At 36.5% G+C, this 18,711-nt stretch overlaps 1 protein-coding gene across 4 annotated transcripts in view; it reads left to right on the top strand.

The window, feature by feature from the left end:
* LOC113118417 (rho family-interacting cell polarization regulator 1-like) overlaps positions 1-18,711 on the top strand; it is a 65,664-nt gene that overhangs the window by 31,289 nt on the left and 15,664 nt on the right. For 2 of the 4 annotated variants that reach the window (XM_026287559.1, XM_026287558.1), the window contains exons 2-9: positions 11,496-11,613; positions 12,828-12,977; positions 13,152-13,230; positions 13,406-13,429; positions 13,585-13,638; positions 16,610-16,759; positions 17,976-18,039; positions 18,189-18,232. In XM_026287559.1, the coding sequence (XP_026143344.1) occupies positions 11,522-11,613; positions 12,828-12,977; positions 13,152-13,230; positions 13,406-13,429; positions 13,585-13,638; positions 16,610-16,759; positions 17,976-18,039; positions 18,189-18,232 (657 nt within the window). In that variant the 5' untranslated portion in view covers positions 11,496-11,521. Of the gene's footprint in view, positions 1-1,401; positions 1,564-11,495; positions 11,614-12,827; positions 12,978-13,151; positions 13,231-13,405; positions 13,430-13,584; positions 13,639-16,609; positions 16,760-17,975; positions 18,040-18,188; positions 18,233-18,711 lie in introns of those variants that run through there. The other 2 variants (XM_026287557.1, XM_026287560.1) reach the window with 2 other exon arrangements.

The raw sequence follows: 18,711 nt of genomic DNA, 5'->3' as shown, positions 1-18,711 counted from the left end.
AAATATATATTTTCAGTGATTGACGGATGTACCTCACAATATCAGAAAGATCTGTTGCTGCTTACATTGTGATTTTAAACATTTATGTCAGTATTGAATATATTTGTCAGTATTGCGATATTTGATAAATGTTGATTAAAAACAATTGCGAAATAACAGCATTGCCATTAACCGATGTTATGCGACTAAAACGAATTTTAGTCCTCTTGCGATAAGTCATGGCGATGAATGTTTCTAGGTTTACATATATAGCGACACTGCACTAGCCATTATTTTTAATTAAAGGAGATGTATACATGTAAATTTAGAAAGCAGCATGGAGGAGAGCTGCTTCTGGGATGCTTATGTGCAGCTGGTATAAACACGTTTTTGCAAAATTGACGCATGTACATTAGATATATTTTCAATTCGAAATTTCAATTTGTGCAATTTGAAGGGTAATGGATATGCAGCTAGTTAAAATCTTTTTGTTGTTTATCCATCTTTTCATTAGTTATTGGAACTTGTTTGTAGCCTATAGTTTTATAATATAGGACTGATACCTTTAGAGTAGTTTTAGAATAGGACTAACACCGTAGATTTGTGGTCATACGATGGAGATTAAAGTTACAAATCACTTTAATTAATGATTGTTCATGCACTATGCTACCGTTTTATCTTTGACACAACAGTAATTTATCTAACTTTGAACGGAAGTGTAGAATAGTAATTTTAGTAGGTTAAAAAAAAGTATGAATGGATGTGTACTCCTGTGGGAGTTGAACCTGTTCCAGTGACCGAACTGATTAGCCCGACGTCAAGTTTCCACACACTGTTGTCTTTGATGTTCAGTAGCCAGAGGCAACTCTGCTGCTGTGTTTTATTTAGATAATAATCAGATTTACCGTATGGAGCATGATTCAGGAAAGTGGAAATTACCCAGAATCTGTGATACTACTGATAAGAGTCTAGAAATTAAGGCCAGTAAACTTGAATTTAATTTGAAAATAATCCTGTTAAAATCAAAATTATGAATCTCATGAAAAATTTAATTTGAATAGTACATTCTTAGAGTTTCAATTAAGCATAACCTGAGGCTACATCAAGCTTGACATCTTTTGAAAGATGTGCCACCACTGTTCAAGTCAGTTTTTCATGCTATTCAAATACAGAGTGGCCACATTATGTAAATATAACCGGATTCGATTTATTATTAACAGTTTGGAAGCTGGAAAGTTCTGGAGAGTGAGTATGCACTGGGTGTTTATCATTAAGAAACAAAGTGCAGGCCCTTTGCTGGAAAAGGGAGAGGCAGGAAGTGTGTGATGTCAGACAGGGAAGTGAACGGGAAACAGAACGAGAGGGAGGAGTGGGCTGCGTAGAGGGCGAGGGCCTTCCCATTTCCTGGCAGTTTCTTTCTTTCTTTTTCTGCCAGTGCTGTGAGAGTTTGAGTAGAGGATGAAGACCACCACAGCTGGAACTGTGATTGTTCTTTTTTGAGTCTTAAGAAAAAAAAGGAATAAGTCTTGTTTTTTTCAGCATTCATCAGAAGACGACATTGCAACATGTACAGTGCATATGGAGGTACTCTGAGATTTATGAATAACTGTTTTGTGAGATACTATCTAGGTATTTGAGGTATTTTGTCATCTAATATCGATGAGTTACAGCTTGAATGTCTGTGTTCATGTTGTAAAGGGTGTTGAGGTATGGGTATGTGTACAGTCAGTTGTGTTGTGATTTTGGATGTTTATTAAATGAATTTTCTCGATTTATATTGTAGAATGATGTAGAAAGGCTTCCTTTTCTCAAAGTTGAAAATCACCAACAATGGCTTGGCTAAATTTTGTTTTGACACACCAAGGACGGTGGCAGCCATAGCTAAAGTATACAAGTGATAATAAAGTGTCACAAAAGTAGTTTCCTATTAGATTCTTTTCAGCAAAACACAAAATTCTGCTGAAAAGTGGTATGAAATTAAATAAATTTTCTTCTCAGTTGTGTGGTCAGCTGTAGCGAAGTAAAAGTAATCTGAAATGATAACATGATATAGTTCTTCACATCAGGAGCTGTGTATGTTTTCACAGGCCTGAGTTAATTGGGAGGGGAATGGATGGTGGATTTGTGGTTTTTGACATTGTCCTGCACTGTTTCTGTCCAGATGTTTCTGGGTTTTGTGCTGGGACCATTGTCATTCTGGGACAGACGCCCCACTGGATTTCCCATGTGTTTGCCTCTATTGGAGTGAGAGAGAGTGGCCACTCAAAGTGTGTTTACTTTGGGCTACAGTTCAGCCTGGCACCTTGGGGTCATCTAGAACAAACACACAGGGAGGACCTTAAGTTTACCTGATCCTCCAGGACCATAACTCTGGTTTACTTAGGGCCTGTTAAAGCCGAAGCTGTAAAAACTCATTCAGATGACCCTCACAAATCCAGAACACAGGCCTGGCCAAATGTTGCAGAGAACTGTTGAAAGAAATGGCTTATTATTAATGATATCTCTTTTAACTTTTGAGCTAATCCAAAGTTTGCAGTTGGAGAGGGAGGAAGATGGAAACAGAGCCAGTTTCTTGTTTTAGGCCTTCGCTCAGAGAATGGAAGGAAGGATACACCATGTGGGGCAAATGTTAAGAGCTAAGGGATTTCAAAAGCCACATGACTATTATTAACTCTCAAGGTGCTTGTTGTCACATCCTGGTATTGAAGAAAGATTTCTACAGCAGCATTTCATTACAAATAATTCATTGATGATAGTGATAGAACGATATATCAACCCGGCCAAAAATGTTCAGATAATAATAGTTTAAAATATTAATAATATGTTATTATTTTTTTAAGTTATGTCCAAAATATAATTCATAGGGCTAGACAATATAGATTTCTTGTTTTTGATCGATCTTCAGTTCAATCAAGAACCAAGATCTTTTATTAAACTGAAACATGATATGCAAACTAGAGCTGAAACAACGAATCGATTTAATCGATTAAAATCGATTATTAAAATAGTTGTCAACTAATTTAGTAATCGATTCGTCGCTAAATAAATTTTATTTGCCATAAGCGGCTCATTTCGTGCATATTTCAAATCTGCGGTGACCAAAGTGTGGCAGTAATGAGCCACCGGAGGTTTTACTCAGCCAGTACAGCAGGTGAAGTAGCGAATAGCCAATAGCTGGCCTCGTTTTATGTCACGTGCTTCCCGAACAGCGTCTCTGCAGCATTCAGCGGGAAGTGGGAGTACTTTACTTTGAGCCTTTAAAATGAAGAGTAACCTGTAAACTCTGCACTACTGAACTGTTTAAGGGGCCGTTCACATATCGTGTCTTTTGCGTGCTCAAGTTCGTTATTTCCTATGTAGGCGCGCAGTATGCACTCTCATAATGGAAGCGACGCGTTCGCGACACGCACGCGGTGCGATGCGCCCGTTTTTCCAGGCGCGTCCACACTGCATCCATTTATCCTTTGCTGAAATTTCCAGGTCTTCATGGAGAGGGCACGTCATGGAGAGAGCACGTCATGGTTGCTTAGCAAAGGCAGACGCCTCAGGGGCGCTTCTGCCCGAGCGCTTTGGAAAGAAGGAGAAAGCGACGCGACTAGCGTTTTCCACGCGTTTTTAGGTGCGATATTTGAACGGCCCATAAGAATTTTATTTGTGCAGATTCTCCAGTACAAGGTTGTTTGCAAATGTTTAGTCGTAAAAGCTGATAACATTGCTTTTTAACAGTTAACATTTAAAGCTTTACAAAATGTTATGTGATCAGTTTGTCGTTTACCAGTTCATAATTCAGACTTGCAGCCTAATTATGACTGAATGAGAGAGGTAAAATGCACTTCTTTTCTAAGTATTCACTGCTCTTTTTCACACAGCAGGTTTTTTGTGTGTGTCCCATTTTTTTTTTTTCTGGACAACCTTCTGATGGATTTTACTTTAAATTGTGAGTTCCATTCAGGTTTCATGCCATTGGCACTTTTTTTCGAAGGATTGTTTACAATTTCACAGCATAAGCTATAAAGCTTTTTCCCAGTAAATAATAAAATACAATGCACTGCAATTTTATTCTGTTTTATCCTTATACTTCGTGAACATATGTTCTCAAAGATTCCTTAAGCTTTGTTTGGGATGTTAAACTACTTTAGGAGCTCTAAGGACTGCCATGGTGAAAACAATATTTGAAATCTCCTTGTGAATTTTGCTAGAGTATGGGTCAGTGTTTTGATTGCAGAAGAGTTCGACAAAGGATTACTAACATAAAACAACTCCAGGTATATTTTTGATGAGGATATGACAATGCAAAATGGTTAAAATCTCTTAAAAATCTATGCTGAATGATAAAGACCCTTTATTAATAATTTACTTGGGGAAAAAAATGGAAAAAACTAAAATATAAGTACATAAACCGATTAATCGATTAATCGTAAAAATAATCGACAGATTAATCGATTATCAAAATAATCGTTAGTTGCAGCCCTAATGCAAACCGAAAACATCTAAACATTATTTGCAGTGGGCCTACCATCCAATAATCACAAAAAGCGTTGTGAATATTACTTCTGATATGAAACTAGGTATAGGCAATCAAATTTTATTTCATATTTCTCAATATTATAACAAAATGTATACTATAATTTTTCATGTTTTAATAATATGTGAACCGATCAATTTGTTTGCTAGCTGCAGCATTAGATAAACATGAAGAAATGTACACAAAAATCATGTCTCATGTAAACACCATAGAACAGTTTGTAAACAATAGGGGTGGCAAGGTTAAACTTTTCACGGTTTCACAGTTTTAGAGTCACTGTTTCAGTACAGTTTGTTATGTGCTTTGTTTATGGAAAAACTATACTTTCTAATAAAAAAAGATGAAGAATATTCTATCCAACTACAAGCAACAGCACAAATAACTACAATAGAGTAAAGATACAAAAAAAAACAGTGATTTTAGGTACAGAAATTGAATAAAGTATTCAAACGTAAAACAGCACTGCATATTGGACTGTATAAATGAAAGATTATTCTTTATTAAAGTTACAAAATCTTTTTAATCAAGAGCAGTGAGTGATTTCTTTGTTGTTGCTGTTCGATTAATATAAAGACTGTCACTTTAAGAGAATGCACTGATACAGTAGGCCTACGTTCAGCCGGCTATATCTGCTGTAGGATACTTACCAAGACAGGCATTTTGACATATTTTTTGTCAGAATTTGTCCATTTAAACACAATACTTAAGAGAGAGCTTAATATTTGCGCGTATTCTGAGGCACGGGTTTGTTCGCTTCGGATGAGCGCACGCACAAATCTCCTCACTGAGCTCACATCCTCTGGCTCTTAAATGTTTAAACTAGCAAAACTTAAATGAGTTTAGTTTAAACACATATTAACGTACGCTGTTCAGATCTCATCTGTGAGCGCATGCTATCAGCACCCGGGTGAAGATGGAATAAATGACTCCTCATATTCCAGAATACGGGATTCGTGTTGAACAGAAGTGAATGATTTGTCCAGGGCTGTGGGTTTTTTTTCTTTCTCATCACTGTTGTTGTAATGTCTAGGAAGCCAGAATGCGCATCCATCAACAGAAACGCATATTAGCTGAACCCTGTTCGTTTTACGCTTACATGTTATATATAGCAAACCATATTTCAGATGTTTTGTCAGATTTACGTTGAACCACGTGCCGAACCATTTGTGGTGAACCGAACAATTCAGGTTTTTTTCAGTGAACCGTGCCACCCCTAGTAAACAATGTCACGTAATATTACATTTGCCTTTCAATGTCCATAAACTTGTTAGTAGTCAACTAAAAAAATAACTTGAGAGTAGAGAACTTTTTTAAACATACGACAATATTACATTAATTTTGGTGCATCACTATTAATAACATTAGCTAATATAGACCTATTTAATGTATTATTATATTGTTATGTAGGGCTGGATGTTTAATCGCATACGATCTGTCATGCTTGTCTCGTTAGTAAAGCTGGTTCTGTGATGAATCAAATTCGGTTATGAACACGATATTGCGTAGCTTGTCAGCGAACTACGGCTCTGTGTAGTAAATGCAGCTTCATTTGAAAGCAGGTTATGGTCATTTGCTACTAATCACAGAACCAGCTTTACTGGCAAGACAAGCATGACAATCGCATGTGATTAATCTTGCAGCCCTATTGTTATATTATTATATGAATCAATCGTTTTTCTCAAGGTGTAGGTCATTTTACAGGGCCAGAATGTCAAGTGGGATTTGAAAGTTTTAGGATTGACCCCAGATATCACATTGTGATGTTCTTTACTTGTTACGAGAGAGTTTTTTTGGACACAATGTTAAGTTTCTTACCCTCTGACCATGAACCTTAGTAGTGTTTGTTTGACAGACACCAGGCCCTGGTAATCTCTGATATGAATGGAATGTGTCCGAGACACAGAGGCTACCGGCTCCAGCAAAATGAATGTGCTATCATCACGACCCTCTCAGGGAGAAAGCACTGGCAAGCTTGCTTTTATTTCACAGGTGCTCACCCCAACAGCTCCCAATGTGTGGATGGAGCTCGAAAACCATTGATAAAATGTAGCATTGATAAAACGTAGTCTGGTAAATCATCACACTAATTTGGGTTGGTTGACAGAGTGTCTAATGGTTGGATTCCAGTTGGTTTGTGTCAGATCAGGGTTGGGGAGGGCCCCAGGTGCTTTGTTGTTCTAGAATAGTCCTGGAGCAAAGCCAGACCACCAGAATAATACTGATCCACACGCTTCAGAAGAGCCTGAGCAGATTTGATTATTGTGAAAACAGTTGACGTGCAGTTGGAATGTCAAAAAATTTCATAAGTGGTGGTTTTGGGTCCTGTTGGACAGGTGGGAACCTGGGAACAGAGCAACAATTGGAAGGATGAGGCTTTGATGGTGTTTATCTGATCTTCGTGAAAGATTCCAGTGTGTGAAGGGAATGTAGTAGACATTTCATTCCCACACAAGTCATGGTGAAGAGGAAAATGTGTCACTTGTCTTGTTTACCTGGTGACACAAAGGAAGAAAGAGACTCGCCAGAAGGTGTGTTTATATGTGTTATGAGGTTTGTCTAGGGAAATTTCTCCTTTAATTACTAATGTTCATTCAGATGCTTTTGATTTAAGTGGATCTTCTTTAGACCTTTTTTTGTTTTTTTTGGGAGTCATTGTAATTGGCTAGAATTGAGTTTGTGTTATTTAATCTAAGGATGATGAATATTAATTTAGGGATGTGCTGATATAAAAATTCTGTCCAATACCAATAAGCTATTTAGTTTGTTTGGTTGATAACTTACATTATGATTTTGTGTATTTTGAATATATAAATTAAAAACAAAACACCAAAAATTATTATTTCAAATGATACAAATGAATTTAGGCAGTGCAAGATTAAGGTACAGAAGGAAAATAGGATATTAATTTTGAAATTTGCTAAAGATTACATTTAACATTATTGTTGTTATGTGTGTTTAAAATAGTTTAAGTGAGATGATGGCTAAGGTAGTAAAATGGAAAATTACACATCCACAGTTAAATATCCAATACTGACTGATGAAGAAAAATTATATACAAAATAAAAATGTCTAATATTGTCTTTATGTCTGTATAATCAATATGGTACCATTTAGAAATAATTTCTTCAACCAGGGTCCAATTTATAATTTTTTAATGTTATTTATCCACGTATTGTAAATGGATTATGTCAGCAAGAGAAGAATAGAAATGTAGAAGAAATCGAGAAATGTATAGGGTTTATCGTACCAATAGTTAGCTGCAGATGTTATTTTTCTGTCCTCGCTCCATCTGATGGTGGAATATCCTGCGGAAAATAAAAAAAATTCCTCTTCCCTCAGTGTTGAACAGTTTCTCTTCCTCCACGCTTGGAAGCAAGGAGGTTTTTACTTTCCATCAGCATCAACAGAAATCGCCGTGTTTAAACTCTTCACTGATCACAAGACAAACAAAGAATACTTGAATAATTAAAATCTGAAAAGCTTTTGAAATATTTACATCCTAACTTTGCTCAGAAAACCTGTTTGTTATACTCTGTTTAATTGCGTTAATCATTTACTTCATTAAGCATTTAACATTGTAATTCTTATTAAAACTACGCTGTTGCATTCAGTTTTATCAAAGAGAAAAACCATCAGAGTTCTCATAAAAACCTGAATCCAGAAGTTTTTCCTCTCAGTGGAGGTTTTGGGCTGGAGGGCAGAACATGTCCTGATCCGTTACCCAGTCTTGATGCTCTCTCTTGCTGGGCACATCAAAATAATTCTCCCTTCAGCAACGCTAGTGGCCTCTGAATGAATTTCACAGTCCAGAGAGTCACAGGTGGCTTTTAAGGTCCTCTCAGTAGTGCAAATTGTTTTTCATTTTGGGTTGGAGTATCTCTTCAATTCAATTTAAAACAAACCTGGCTGCGTTCAACCTGCCCTCACAGAGAGATGGGGAACTGCTGTGGTTACACAATGCTCTGTTGTTTTGTGTTGGACATGTAGTCACATTAAAGTTTTGTTCTGTGTTCATGTAACTTGCTACTTACTTTCCGTTAAGATGATAACTTCAGACTTTTGACTCTGATTTACATGACTTGTTTGTTTGCATTAGCATCCTATCTTTTCTAATCTAAGTAGGTGTATCTCTGGTCTAAGTGTCTTTCTGTTTGTGTTCTTTCCTATCGTTTTTCTTGTTCAGATGTGGGCTGAGTGGGTCCATTTGGTTCCTGTCCTGGCTAAAATCCACAGTGACTGGTGTGGTGTTAAGTGTAATCTTGAGTGCTCTGTCCTCACATGTTGTGTCAATGGGGTGTTTTTATGACGATGATGTCTGATAGCCCATGACAGAGTCATTGATAAGAGACCACACTGATTATATACAAGGAAGGAAATCCATGAATGGCTAATCTAGAAACTGTTTATCAGCGCTGAAGAGCATGATTATTTTCTCTTTCTCTATGATTTCCAGTGTGATATAGCCATGACCAAATTAGAATGATGATGCAAATGAGTCAGTGAATCAAAGTTTTGAATCAGTTAAGCAAAACAGATTGAACTGGTTAAAAAAAAATAATCAAGTAGCATGCAGTACTTCTAGGCTGTATAGAAATGTAATGTCAGATAGATTTAACAAGTCTATTTTTACAGACTGCCAAAAGCTACACAAAAGAGAAGCAAATGGATCCCTGCAATTCACAGAAACAAATGGACAGCAGGCAGCAAATCACGGATTTGCAGTTATCATTTTATGTTAATATGTTGAATTTTGCGGTAAAATCATGCCCTACATTGTATTTGTTATAGTATTGACAACTCATTAATTACATATTTAGCATCTTATATTCTGCTAAACTGGATGTTGTTAAATAAACATTGACAAAAACTTTAAAGGCCAATATATATATGGTAACATTGATATAAGTGATCACCCAGATTTAAACCAACCTATTTTGTATTTACAATATGTGTTCACAGTAGACATGTGCTGGTGTTCGATAATGCGATATATGACGGTAATGAATGTGCACAATGTTGTTATCCTGGGCACTTCTAAATACCGTGAATAATTATATATTACAAATTATTCCGAATTTGGAATGCATGTTAGGAATAATTTTCCCATCAACTGGTCAAATTGCACAACACTGCTGTATGCTGCTTGAAAGATGCCTGTGCACTCTGATGTGAACAAGCACGCATGAGAAGCACATGTGGAACACGTGAGTGACGTTATGAATGAAAGCACATTCACTCTCTGACAGCAGATGGTGCTAAACTGCAGAAAATGCAGCCTTTACCCTGGAAACCCCATAAATAAAGCAGCTGCACTACTTTCTAAAATTGAATTAACTATTTTTTTAACAATGATTAATAACTTCTGTAGCAAATGTAGCTATTGCTCATTGTGAATGTTAATGGTTATCTAATGAGATCTTATTGTAAAGTGATACCTTCATAGTTCTTTTGCACTTTAATCTGCATTAAACTTTTAACTTTTCTATATTTTTCTGTATTGCTTTATTGTATTTAAATGTTCAGTTATTTTTGTTATAAGAAAAAAAATTATTAAACCTGTTATAACTGTATTATGACCAATTTAGATACTTTAATAATACCGTATACTGTGATAAATGCATTAGCAATTAATCGCAACAGGAAAATTTGATGCCGGCATATCCCTAGTTCACAATTAAATTTGCTTTATGTATTTATCCAACTTCCCTATTAAATCTTTATTCAGCAGGCTCTTTGGCTGAGGGGGCATGTTTCAGCAGGAAAGTGACATCAATGCATACCCTCTATTTAGTTTTTACATTTCCTTCCCATTTCTGTCTGGATTAATGTTAAGATATGATAACTGATCATCATTAGCCAGGGTGGACGATTTTAAACTTTAAAGGGATAGTTCATCCAAAATATGGGCATTCTGCCATCATTTACCAGTCAGTAAAGCCAATATAAACTAAAATGTACCCCATGAATTCTGTTGACACATATTTCTAGACTTATTTAACAATTCTTTGGTTTCCAATAAGAAAATCGTCTTATTGGGAAATGTCTCCAAGAACTCCTGTCCCATCTCAAACTTTATCTTACTGTGATGCATTTCATAATCCAGTCAGTTCCTTATGGATAAAATCATTTTTTTTTTTTTACTCAGAAATACTTGTTTTATCTCATAATGCCATTTCTTGTTGACTTTAAACGAGACAGATAAGTGAAATGGAACATCATTTACATCATTCCAAACCTTTATTGTTTCTTTTTTTTTTTTTATGTGGAACATAAAATAATGTATTTTGAAGAATGTTGGTAACCAAAAATCTAATGAATGTCAATGGGAATTGGTTTTTTACCAGTGTTTTTCAAGACATCATAGTTATTTGCACAGAGGAAAGAAAGTCATACAGGTAGGGCTGGGCGATATATCTAACGATATGGCAGAAAAGTGAATATATGATGACACATGAACAACTTTTGTGGTATTAGTTTTTGGTGGAGGAACATATTACCTAATTTTGGATTTGCATTAGTAGGAGTGAGTGTTTCACATGAAACCTCACTTATTTATAATCACTTAAACATAGTTTGAGACAAACTATGACAAACTATGAAAGATACACTAGAAAAGTGAACTCCGATTTGTCTTTTCTCTTCAAAGACTCAATGTAAACACAGTTATTAGGTCTGATATTGTTTCCTGGAAATACAGTTAAAATAATTCTAAAATGCTTTTATCTTGAGTGGTCAGAGAGTTTATCCTTCGAGAACTGCAATATCCTCTGTTAAATAAATTAAACAATCACTTATTCATTCATGGCCCGAGGACAACTGCACCAAAGTCTTATAATGGGATTGTATTGCCTAAATTTTAAACAATTACATTTAAGATGCAAATGCAAAGACACCATCTCTAAAATAGACTTTAATATAGAAATGATGTCTGTAGATTTTATGTCTTTGTACCCAACTTTGACCTCTTCTAATAATTCCTGTTTCTCTGCAGGGAGTCCCTCCAAATCTGTGTCCACCATGTCCCTTTCTGTGCGCCCCACGCGGAGGGTCGTCACCAGATCCATCACTAGGAGCCAGTCCTTCGCCGGAGTCAACGATAAATCTTACAGGTCAGTGTTAACATGTGCATCCATAAACAATCAACATGCATTAGGGATGGGTGTAAATCAAATACTCATGTTATACTAATGATTTTAATGTCTATTACCCTAGCCTAAGGTTAACTTGGAGCAAGTGCTTGCAATATATGTTATTAGCCTTTTCAGTTATGACCATTTAACATCTTTAAAGGCAAGTCACATCTGACAGGACGTCCTGTGGAACCACCATGCGTTTCCTAATAGCTGCAGGCAGCAGGAAAGCATGGACGTTTATCATTGTCTACAAAAAGGCTTTGCTCAAACAAAACAGGGGACAGATTGTCATGAAAATCGGTGTTGTTTTTGTAGCCAGTAGATTTCTACACTCCACACAGACTTTGAATCATTTTCTCTTTTTTTATCTGTTGAATAAATAAGTGTTGTTTTTTTTACAAGCGTATGTGTGCTGTGTTTTAAAGGTAAGTATTTGGCATTGTGTTAATTTTTTAGAGGGGCAGAGTGGCTCTTGAGCACTGACTCTTGTGGTTGATGTAGTTTGATTCAAAAGCATGTAGAGCTCTCTTTAAACCCCTGCTGTTGAAATGGAGCAGAGAAAGCATGAAATATTAAAGAAGGCCACTATCAGGACAGCAGGGAGGAACACCGATCAAGAGATTCTAAAAGAATGAACATTAGGATGAAAGATTGACACATGAATATGGGAATAACATTGGTTAAATAACCCATCATTGCGGTTATTTAAAAATGATTTTCCCATCATTGCGACTCTTTCTGTGTTACTTTTGTTACTGTGACTTGCTTTACTGTTATATTTACCTGCAGATCCTGAACTTTCCTCTTTTTTAACTTTTTTGTTGCTTTATCCTCATACAGCTTTACAGGAGAATATTGTGTCAAGATGCATCAGTGTTTCTCTCCATTTTATTGAGCTGTCATCTTAGAAGAGTAATTGCAGCTTGAATCGATCAGCACGAGTGTGGTTCTTAAGCGCTATTGATTTAGATAAGAGATTGTTTCTTTGGCTGCCTATAATACTTTTTGCATTCAAACACCCTCGTCTTCCATTGGTCGAAAAAACAGATCCTATTGTAAACAAAAAGATTACTTCTAGTTAAGGGTTCAATCAAAAGGCTGATGAGAGCCTTTCCATCCGGAAAGTGTTTAAATTATCTCTAAAATGATAAATGTGTATTTAAGCTTCATGTACCTCTTATGTGTCCTAGGAACTTTTCTGTGTTCAGCACCCCAGCGTGCGTAAGGAAGACCTCCAGAGCAAGCAGGATGTTCACGCTGTCTACTAAATCTCCTCCACCGAAGGTGCCCCAGCCTGAGAGGCTGGACGAGGTGTACGAGGCCCTGAAGAGGGGACTGCAGTATGTACACACATACATGCACTGTGCATTTGCCTATTAGCTATTACAGTTTTAGATGCATAATACACTGTTATCAGTTGCTCACACAGAGCTATTATAAAACATGATTATACACAATACATTAGTCATTGACAGTGGCACAGACACTGTTAGCTGATGTACATACTTCTACAGATCCTACCTGCAAGTCCATCAAATGGAACTAGACAGTCTGAACAGACAAATGAAGGAGTCTAAGAGAAACTCTCGCTTGGTAAGTCTATACGAAACAGAAACACACACAAAATATAAATATATATATTTATGTATTTAAATTTTAATCCGTTTCAGCAGTTTTTAAAACAGCACTAAGTCATTCAAATCTGAGCATTTTTCTATCTTTATTATCTTAATGTTTGATATGTAATATCTCTGTTGATCTTTTCTAGGGTTTTTTGTATGAACTTGACAAGGTGAGCGGTGCTTTATTTTCATCTGGCTGTAGTTTTGGTTTTGAGACTCCATTAAAAAAAGCTTGGCACCTTCAACTCTTATTTCATATTATTGAATTGTTAATGCCTCTTGATAATATTTGAAACATTATAAATGTTGTTCTCTGTTCTCTCAGCAAGTGAAAGTAATTGAGAGATTTATGAGACGGCTGGAGTTTCATCTCAGTAAGGTAAGCCTGTCGTTAACTGAAATGCAAATCATTTGTAAAGCATAGTTATGCAAATATTTTAAATGCGCAGGTGGTACAAAACCACCCCAAAATGTACTATTCATGAAATTTGTAAAAATAGGATATATTTAAAAAAATCTTTGTTTGGAAAACAATTATTGCAATGTACTCATGTTTTTTCTTTCTACTTGATTAATATACCATCTGACATTTTCTTTCTTAAATCATTAAATCAAAACCTTACAGCACATACAGAACTTTGCATTTTTAACTAGATTTAAAAAAAAGTCTAGAAATGAAATATTCCTTGGGCAGTCACCAGGATGTGCCACTCATGTCAAACAGAGTTGCATGTGTTTTGTAGCTCAGCAGGTCTGTTCTTGTACAGATGTCTCTGTGTTAGTGACTGCCCTTGCATGGCCCACTGGCCCCGATAACAGCCTCTGTACGGTTGTGCGCATGCATTCATGCACGTACATGTCTGCGTCTAAACAGTGACTTTTTTCCTGATATATAGTCCCCTACAGGATAAAACAGCAAAGCGTAATTCTCCCCTCACTGGGGACACATTCTCAGACAGATTTTTCCCTCCCTGTGTATACACACATATATGTTCACACTCTGCAGGAGACACGGGTCACAGGCAGAGGAAAGCTTTAAGGGCTGCTCGCATTCTTATCTTGTTTGGGGAGCGGTTAAACCCTCCACTAGACCTGTTGGAGTCTGAACTAACAGCCTAAACTAACCCAAGCCAGCTGCACTACAGGAAGAGACCTTACTCTCGATTCCTCCTCTTCCTCTCTTTCCTTCACAGCCTCATTTCATGTGTTATTAGTGTGTGTTTTATGAGCGGAGGGCGCTGCAGGGAGTCTCCTTGCTTTTGCTGGGTCAGATATGTTGGGCCTATATTTTAGTGGAGGAGGGGCAAAGTGAGAAAATATCCCTTAATATTAAGTGACTTTTCTAAGCAGTGCAAACGGCAGTCCCATGTCTTTGCAGGGATGGTGGTGTTGTTTTGGCCATGGCTGGCCTACGAATGAATGAAGGGGCGTGTTGTTATCAGTTTTGTGTAGCAGTGTGTATTAGCAGAAGAGGCGCTTGTCATAACTCTGTGAAACTTATGACTATCCCGTTGACTCCCTGCCAGTATTTTGGAACACACTCACTGGACGGATCGTAACCACCTCCAGATGGACACACTGAGAGGAATATTTTCCTTCTCTCACTTTATGTCTTTCCTTCGTCCCCCTTTCGGTTATTGCATGAAACCTTTTAAGGGCTGCAGACTCTTTCGCCCCTGTTCTTGCCTTCAGTCTCGAGGATTGTGTGTTTGAGTTACTCGACTTGCACATTCATGTGTGTGTGTACAACCAGTATGAGGAGTTGGGTCATTCTCATGAATTTCATATACTATTGGGTCAGTTAGATAAAAAAAGAAAAGAAATAATACTTTTTATTCTGCAAGGATTCATTAAATTGATCAAAAGTGACAGTAAAGATAACTTCTAATTCATCAAGGCATCTTGTACCACAAATGTATCATGATTTCCATAAAAATATTAAGCAGCCCAACTTTTTTCAATATATATAATAATAAGAAATGTTTCTTGAACCAGATCAGCCTTTTGGAATTATTTCTGAAGGATCATCTGACACGGAAGACTAAAGTAATGGTTGCTGAAAATTCAGTTTGCCTTCACAGAAATAATTTACATTTTAAAATGGGTTGAAATATAAAACAAGTTTAATTATTTTTTATTATACTTTTTATTTTTATTTTTATCAAGTTATTAGGGCCTAATTTTACCAACCCAGTCACTATACCTAAAGGAAAACTTTTGTATCAAACAATGAAATTAAACAAAAATGCATTATTAACTTTATGAACTGTTTTTGTTCTTTTGCTCAAGCAGTGGTGTCACATATAGAAATGTCTTAATTTATAGCCTTAATTTTAATTATAGCGTACATATAAGAGAGCATACATGTTCAGTTATTTTTGCCTAAATACATCTAAATTCTGCCATTTTCTGTGATTATCCTCAGCTGGGTATTGCTTATAGTCATAATCCTCCTTACACACCTCCCATGCCCTGCTGAACATTCTTCCAGTGAAGTGAATGGCGCTTAAATACTGTTTGCATTTTTTATAATTCATTCATACTCCTCTACAATGGACAGCTCATTGTTTTCTAATCTCTGAATTGCAGGACTCGTGTTGTGAATAATTACAGAATACATTTGTAAAGATAACGTCTTATATCATGAACGTCTGCGTAAATTTTAGTTAACATTTAACAGTTTCCTGCCTCCATTACTGACTTCCACATTGTTGATAGACCTACTCAAGGTGTTTTGGATAGATCAGTCAAATCTAAATTACTTGTATTGAAGACAATGACACCCAGCAGGAAGTACTTGGGCAAGAAAACACTTTACAACAAGATGTTGTGGTTTGTGCATGTGCGTGTGCATATGTAGTTAATCAGTCAGTGTCACCATCTGGATGTAGACTAAACTGTGGCTACCTCAAGTCATAAAAATACTAAACTTTATTGGAAAATGTAGCTTAAGTAGCAGCTGTGCTTTGAAACATGGAACATATTTAGTTTGTAGCTGCTCTAAGATGGTCATTATTTCATTGACCAATCACCATGTAACAAAATCAAGATTGACACTGGTATGACCAGCTAGTTTGTTGCTGACTGAAGGGGCAAAAAATTATTATTCCAAAAATCTAAACATCCTCAAAAGCAAAATACATGTGAAATGTAAGCTAATAAGAATGGCTTTCCATGTAATGACCAGCTATAAACCGACTACCATGTTTCAAAACACTGCTCAAGATGGGCTGTTCAGCAGGAGATGTTGTTGAACACATTTGTTATGAACACACATCAATGTTCTGTATGTAATTAATATATTTTCATTGATTGTAATAAACACTGGGGTGTTGCGCGTGTGTCTGCAGATTGACGAGCTCTATGAGGCCTACTGTATGCAGCGCAGACTGCGAGACGGAGCCGATAAGATGGTGAAGGCTTACACTGCCTCTCCAGGCAGCAGGGAGGCCAGAGAGAGTCTGTCTGAAGCTAACAAGAGCTTCAAAGAGTACACAGAGGTAACAGTGTTTAGTTAGATGAAAGTATGGGTGGAAGAGGAAGGAGAATTATGGACTTTGTCAATAAAGACAAGAACAAAGTCAAGATTTCAGAAAACAGTTTACATATGATTTAAAAGGGTTCAAAACCCTTTGTGAATCCACTTTAGAGCTAATTATTATTTCAGCTTATCGTTAGTAACTTAAATCCTCTTTTGAACTTAAATTCACATCTGCTTAGTGTTACTTCAAGTTTAGAATTTAAGAATTACTTCAGTTTAGAGTTTGTGAACTGAAATCCACTTCAAAACTGAAATTCAGTTCAGAGATGTGTTAATAAACGGAATCCACTTCAGAACTGAAATTCACTTCAGCTTAGTGTTTGTGAACTAAATCTAATTCAGGCTTGACATACACTTAAGCATAGCGTTAGTAAAGTGAATTCAATTCAGAACTGAAATGCACTTTTACACAGTTTATAGTTAGTGTACTGAAAATTCACTTTAAGTGTTAGCAAACTAAATTCACTTCTGAACAGAAATTTGCTTTACATTTGTATTGTTAGTAAACAATTCAGAATTGAAATCCACTTGAGTTTGGTGATAGTAAATTGCACCCGCTTAACTTCAATCCACTTTGTTTTTTGTGAACCATGAGGGATTGGAGTTGTAGGTAAATGATAAAATAATTTATTTACCGTGGTAAGATAAACATCAAAAAATTAATATAGAAATTATTTAGCAATACATAGTTCCAGTAAAATTACCACCCTGAAAAAATGTGATTAGTTTTATGACATTATCGGGAAGTTGAGACTTACACTTTACTGATTATGGCTTAGGCCACAGTTTTTTTGCATCCAGACAGATGGATACAGGGCCAAACGATTTGCTCATGGAAATAATGCAGGGAGGCAATCTGATTAAGAGAGACAGCCTTTCCCAGTCAAGTGCTTTTTATTACCCTAATGGTTGCTGCAAGACACACTCAAATGTAGGATTCCTAATTTATCTCCTCCCTCTCCCTTGTGCTGAATACTTTACAGTTTATACTATGTACTGCCTACTATTTTTTTAATTAAGTGAAGAGTAGGCATTATTCCATGATAAACGGTTCAGACTGTAGTGTGCTGCATCATTGTTTCTACACACTGCACACATTTCTCTTGTCCCAGCCACCTTACTCTCTTTACCTCTGTGTTTTTATTTACTCACTGTCTCTGTCTCTGTCCCTGCAGAATATGTGCATGCTAGAGAGTGAGCTGGAGAACCAGCTGGGAGAGTTTCATGTCAAAATGAAGGGTAAGACAGTCTCTGTATGCCAGGGTCCATTCTGCAGTGATTTTAATTAGTAATTTCCTACCCTTTTATATAACATTTCTGGTTAAATATCTGTTTCATGTTCTTAACCGTGTGCTGTACTTAAATAATGATACATGCCTTTGTTTCAGGCTTGGCGGGTTTTGCGCGACTTTGTGCTGGAGATCAATATGAGGTGAGCTGCTGTTATAATTTACTTTCTCATTTATACTCGGCATGAAATCATATTGTGAACAATTTATGTGTGCGCTTAGTTTCATAATCTTTCATCAAAATGCCATTTAATGTAATAAAGATACAACTAGCCTAATACCGGAGTCAAAATATCAGTTAACTGCAGACTTGCATTCACGTCTGACTGAATTCTTGAAAGGTATTCCAGCTTTTGTATGCTTTGCTTCGTATGCTTTGCACTGTCATCAGTCACAGATATGACAGAGATAGTGGTGACTGAAGATCTGACTAGTCTGAACCCTGCACAGGGCAGTCTTTGTGTTATAACCATTGTGCCCATAAGCTAGCATTGGATGAAAGCATCCATTAAATGACTGCTTACGAGAGAGACAGACACAGACAGATCTCGGCATCTGCTCTGCGCAGGGAAGAACAGATTTGGGGAGGCGTAGGATAATTAAAGAGGGGCGAATGTTAATG

This window comes from Carassius auratus, chromosome 18 (assembly GCF_003368295.1).
Source record: "Carassius auratus strain Wakin chromosome 18, ASM336829v1, whole genome shotgun sequence".
In the NCBI taxonomy this organism is placed as follows: Eukaryota; Metazoa; Chordata; class Actinopteri; order Cypriniformes; family Cyprinidae; genus Carassius; species Carassius auratus.
The sequence above is the reverse complement of the archived record's forward strand: the minus strand, read 5'-3'. Positions and strand labels throughout refer to the sequence as shown.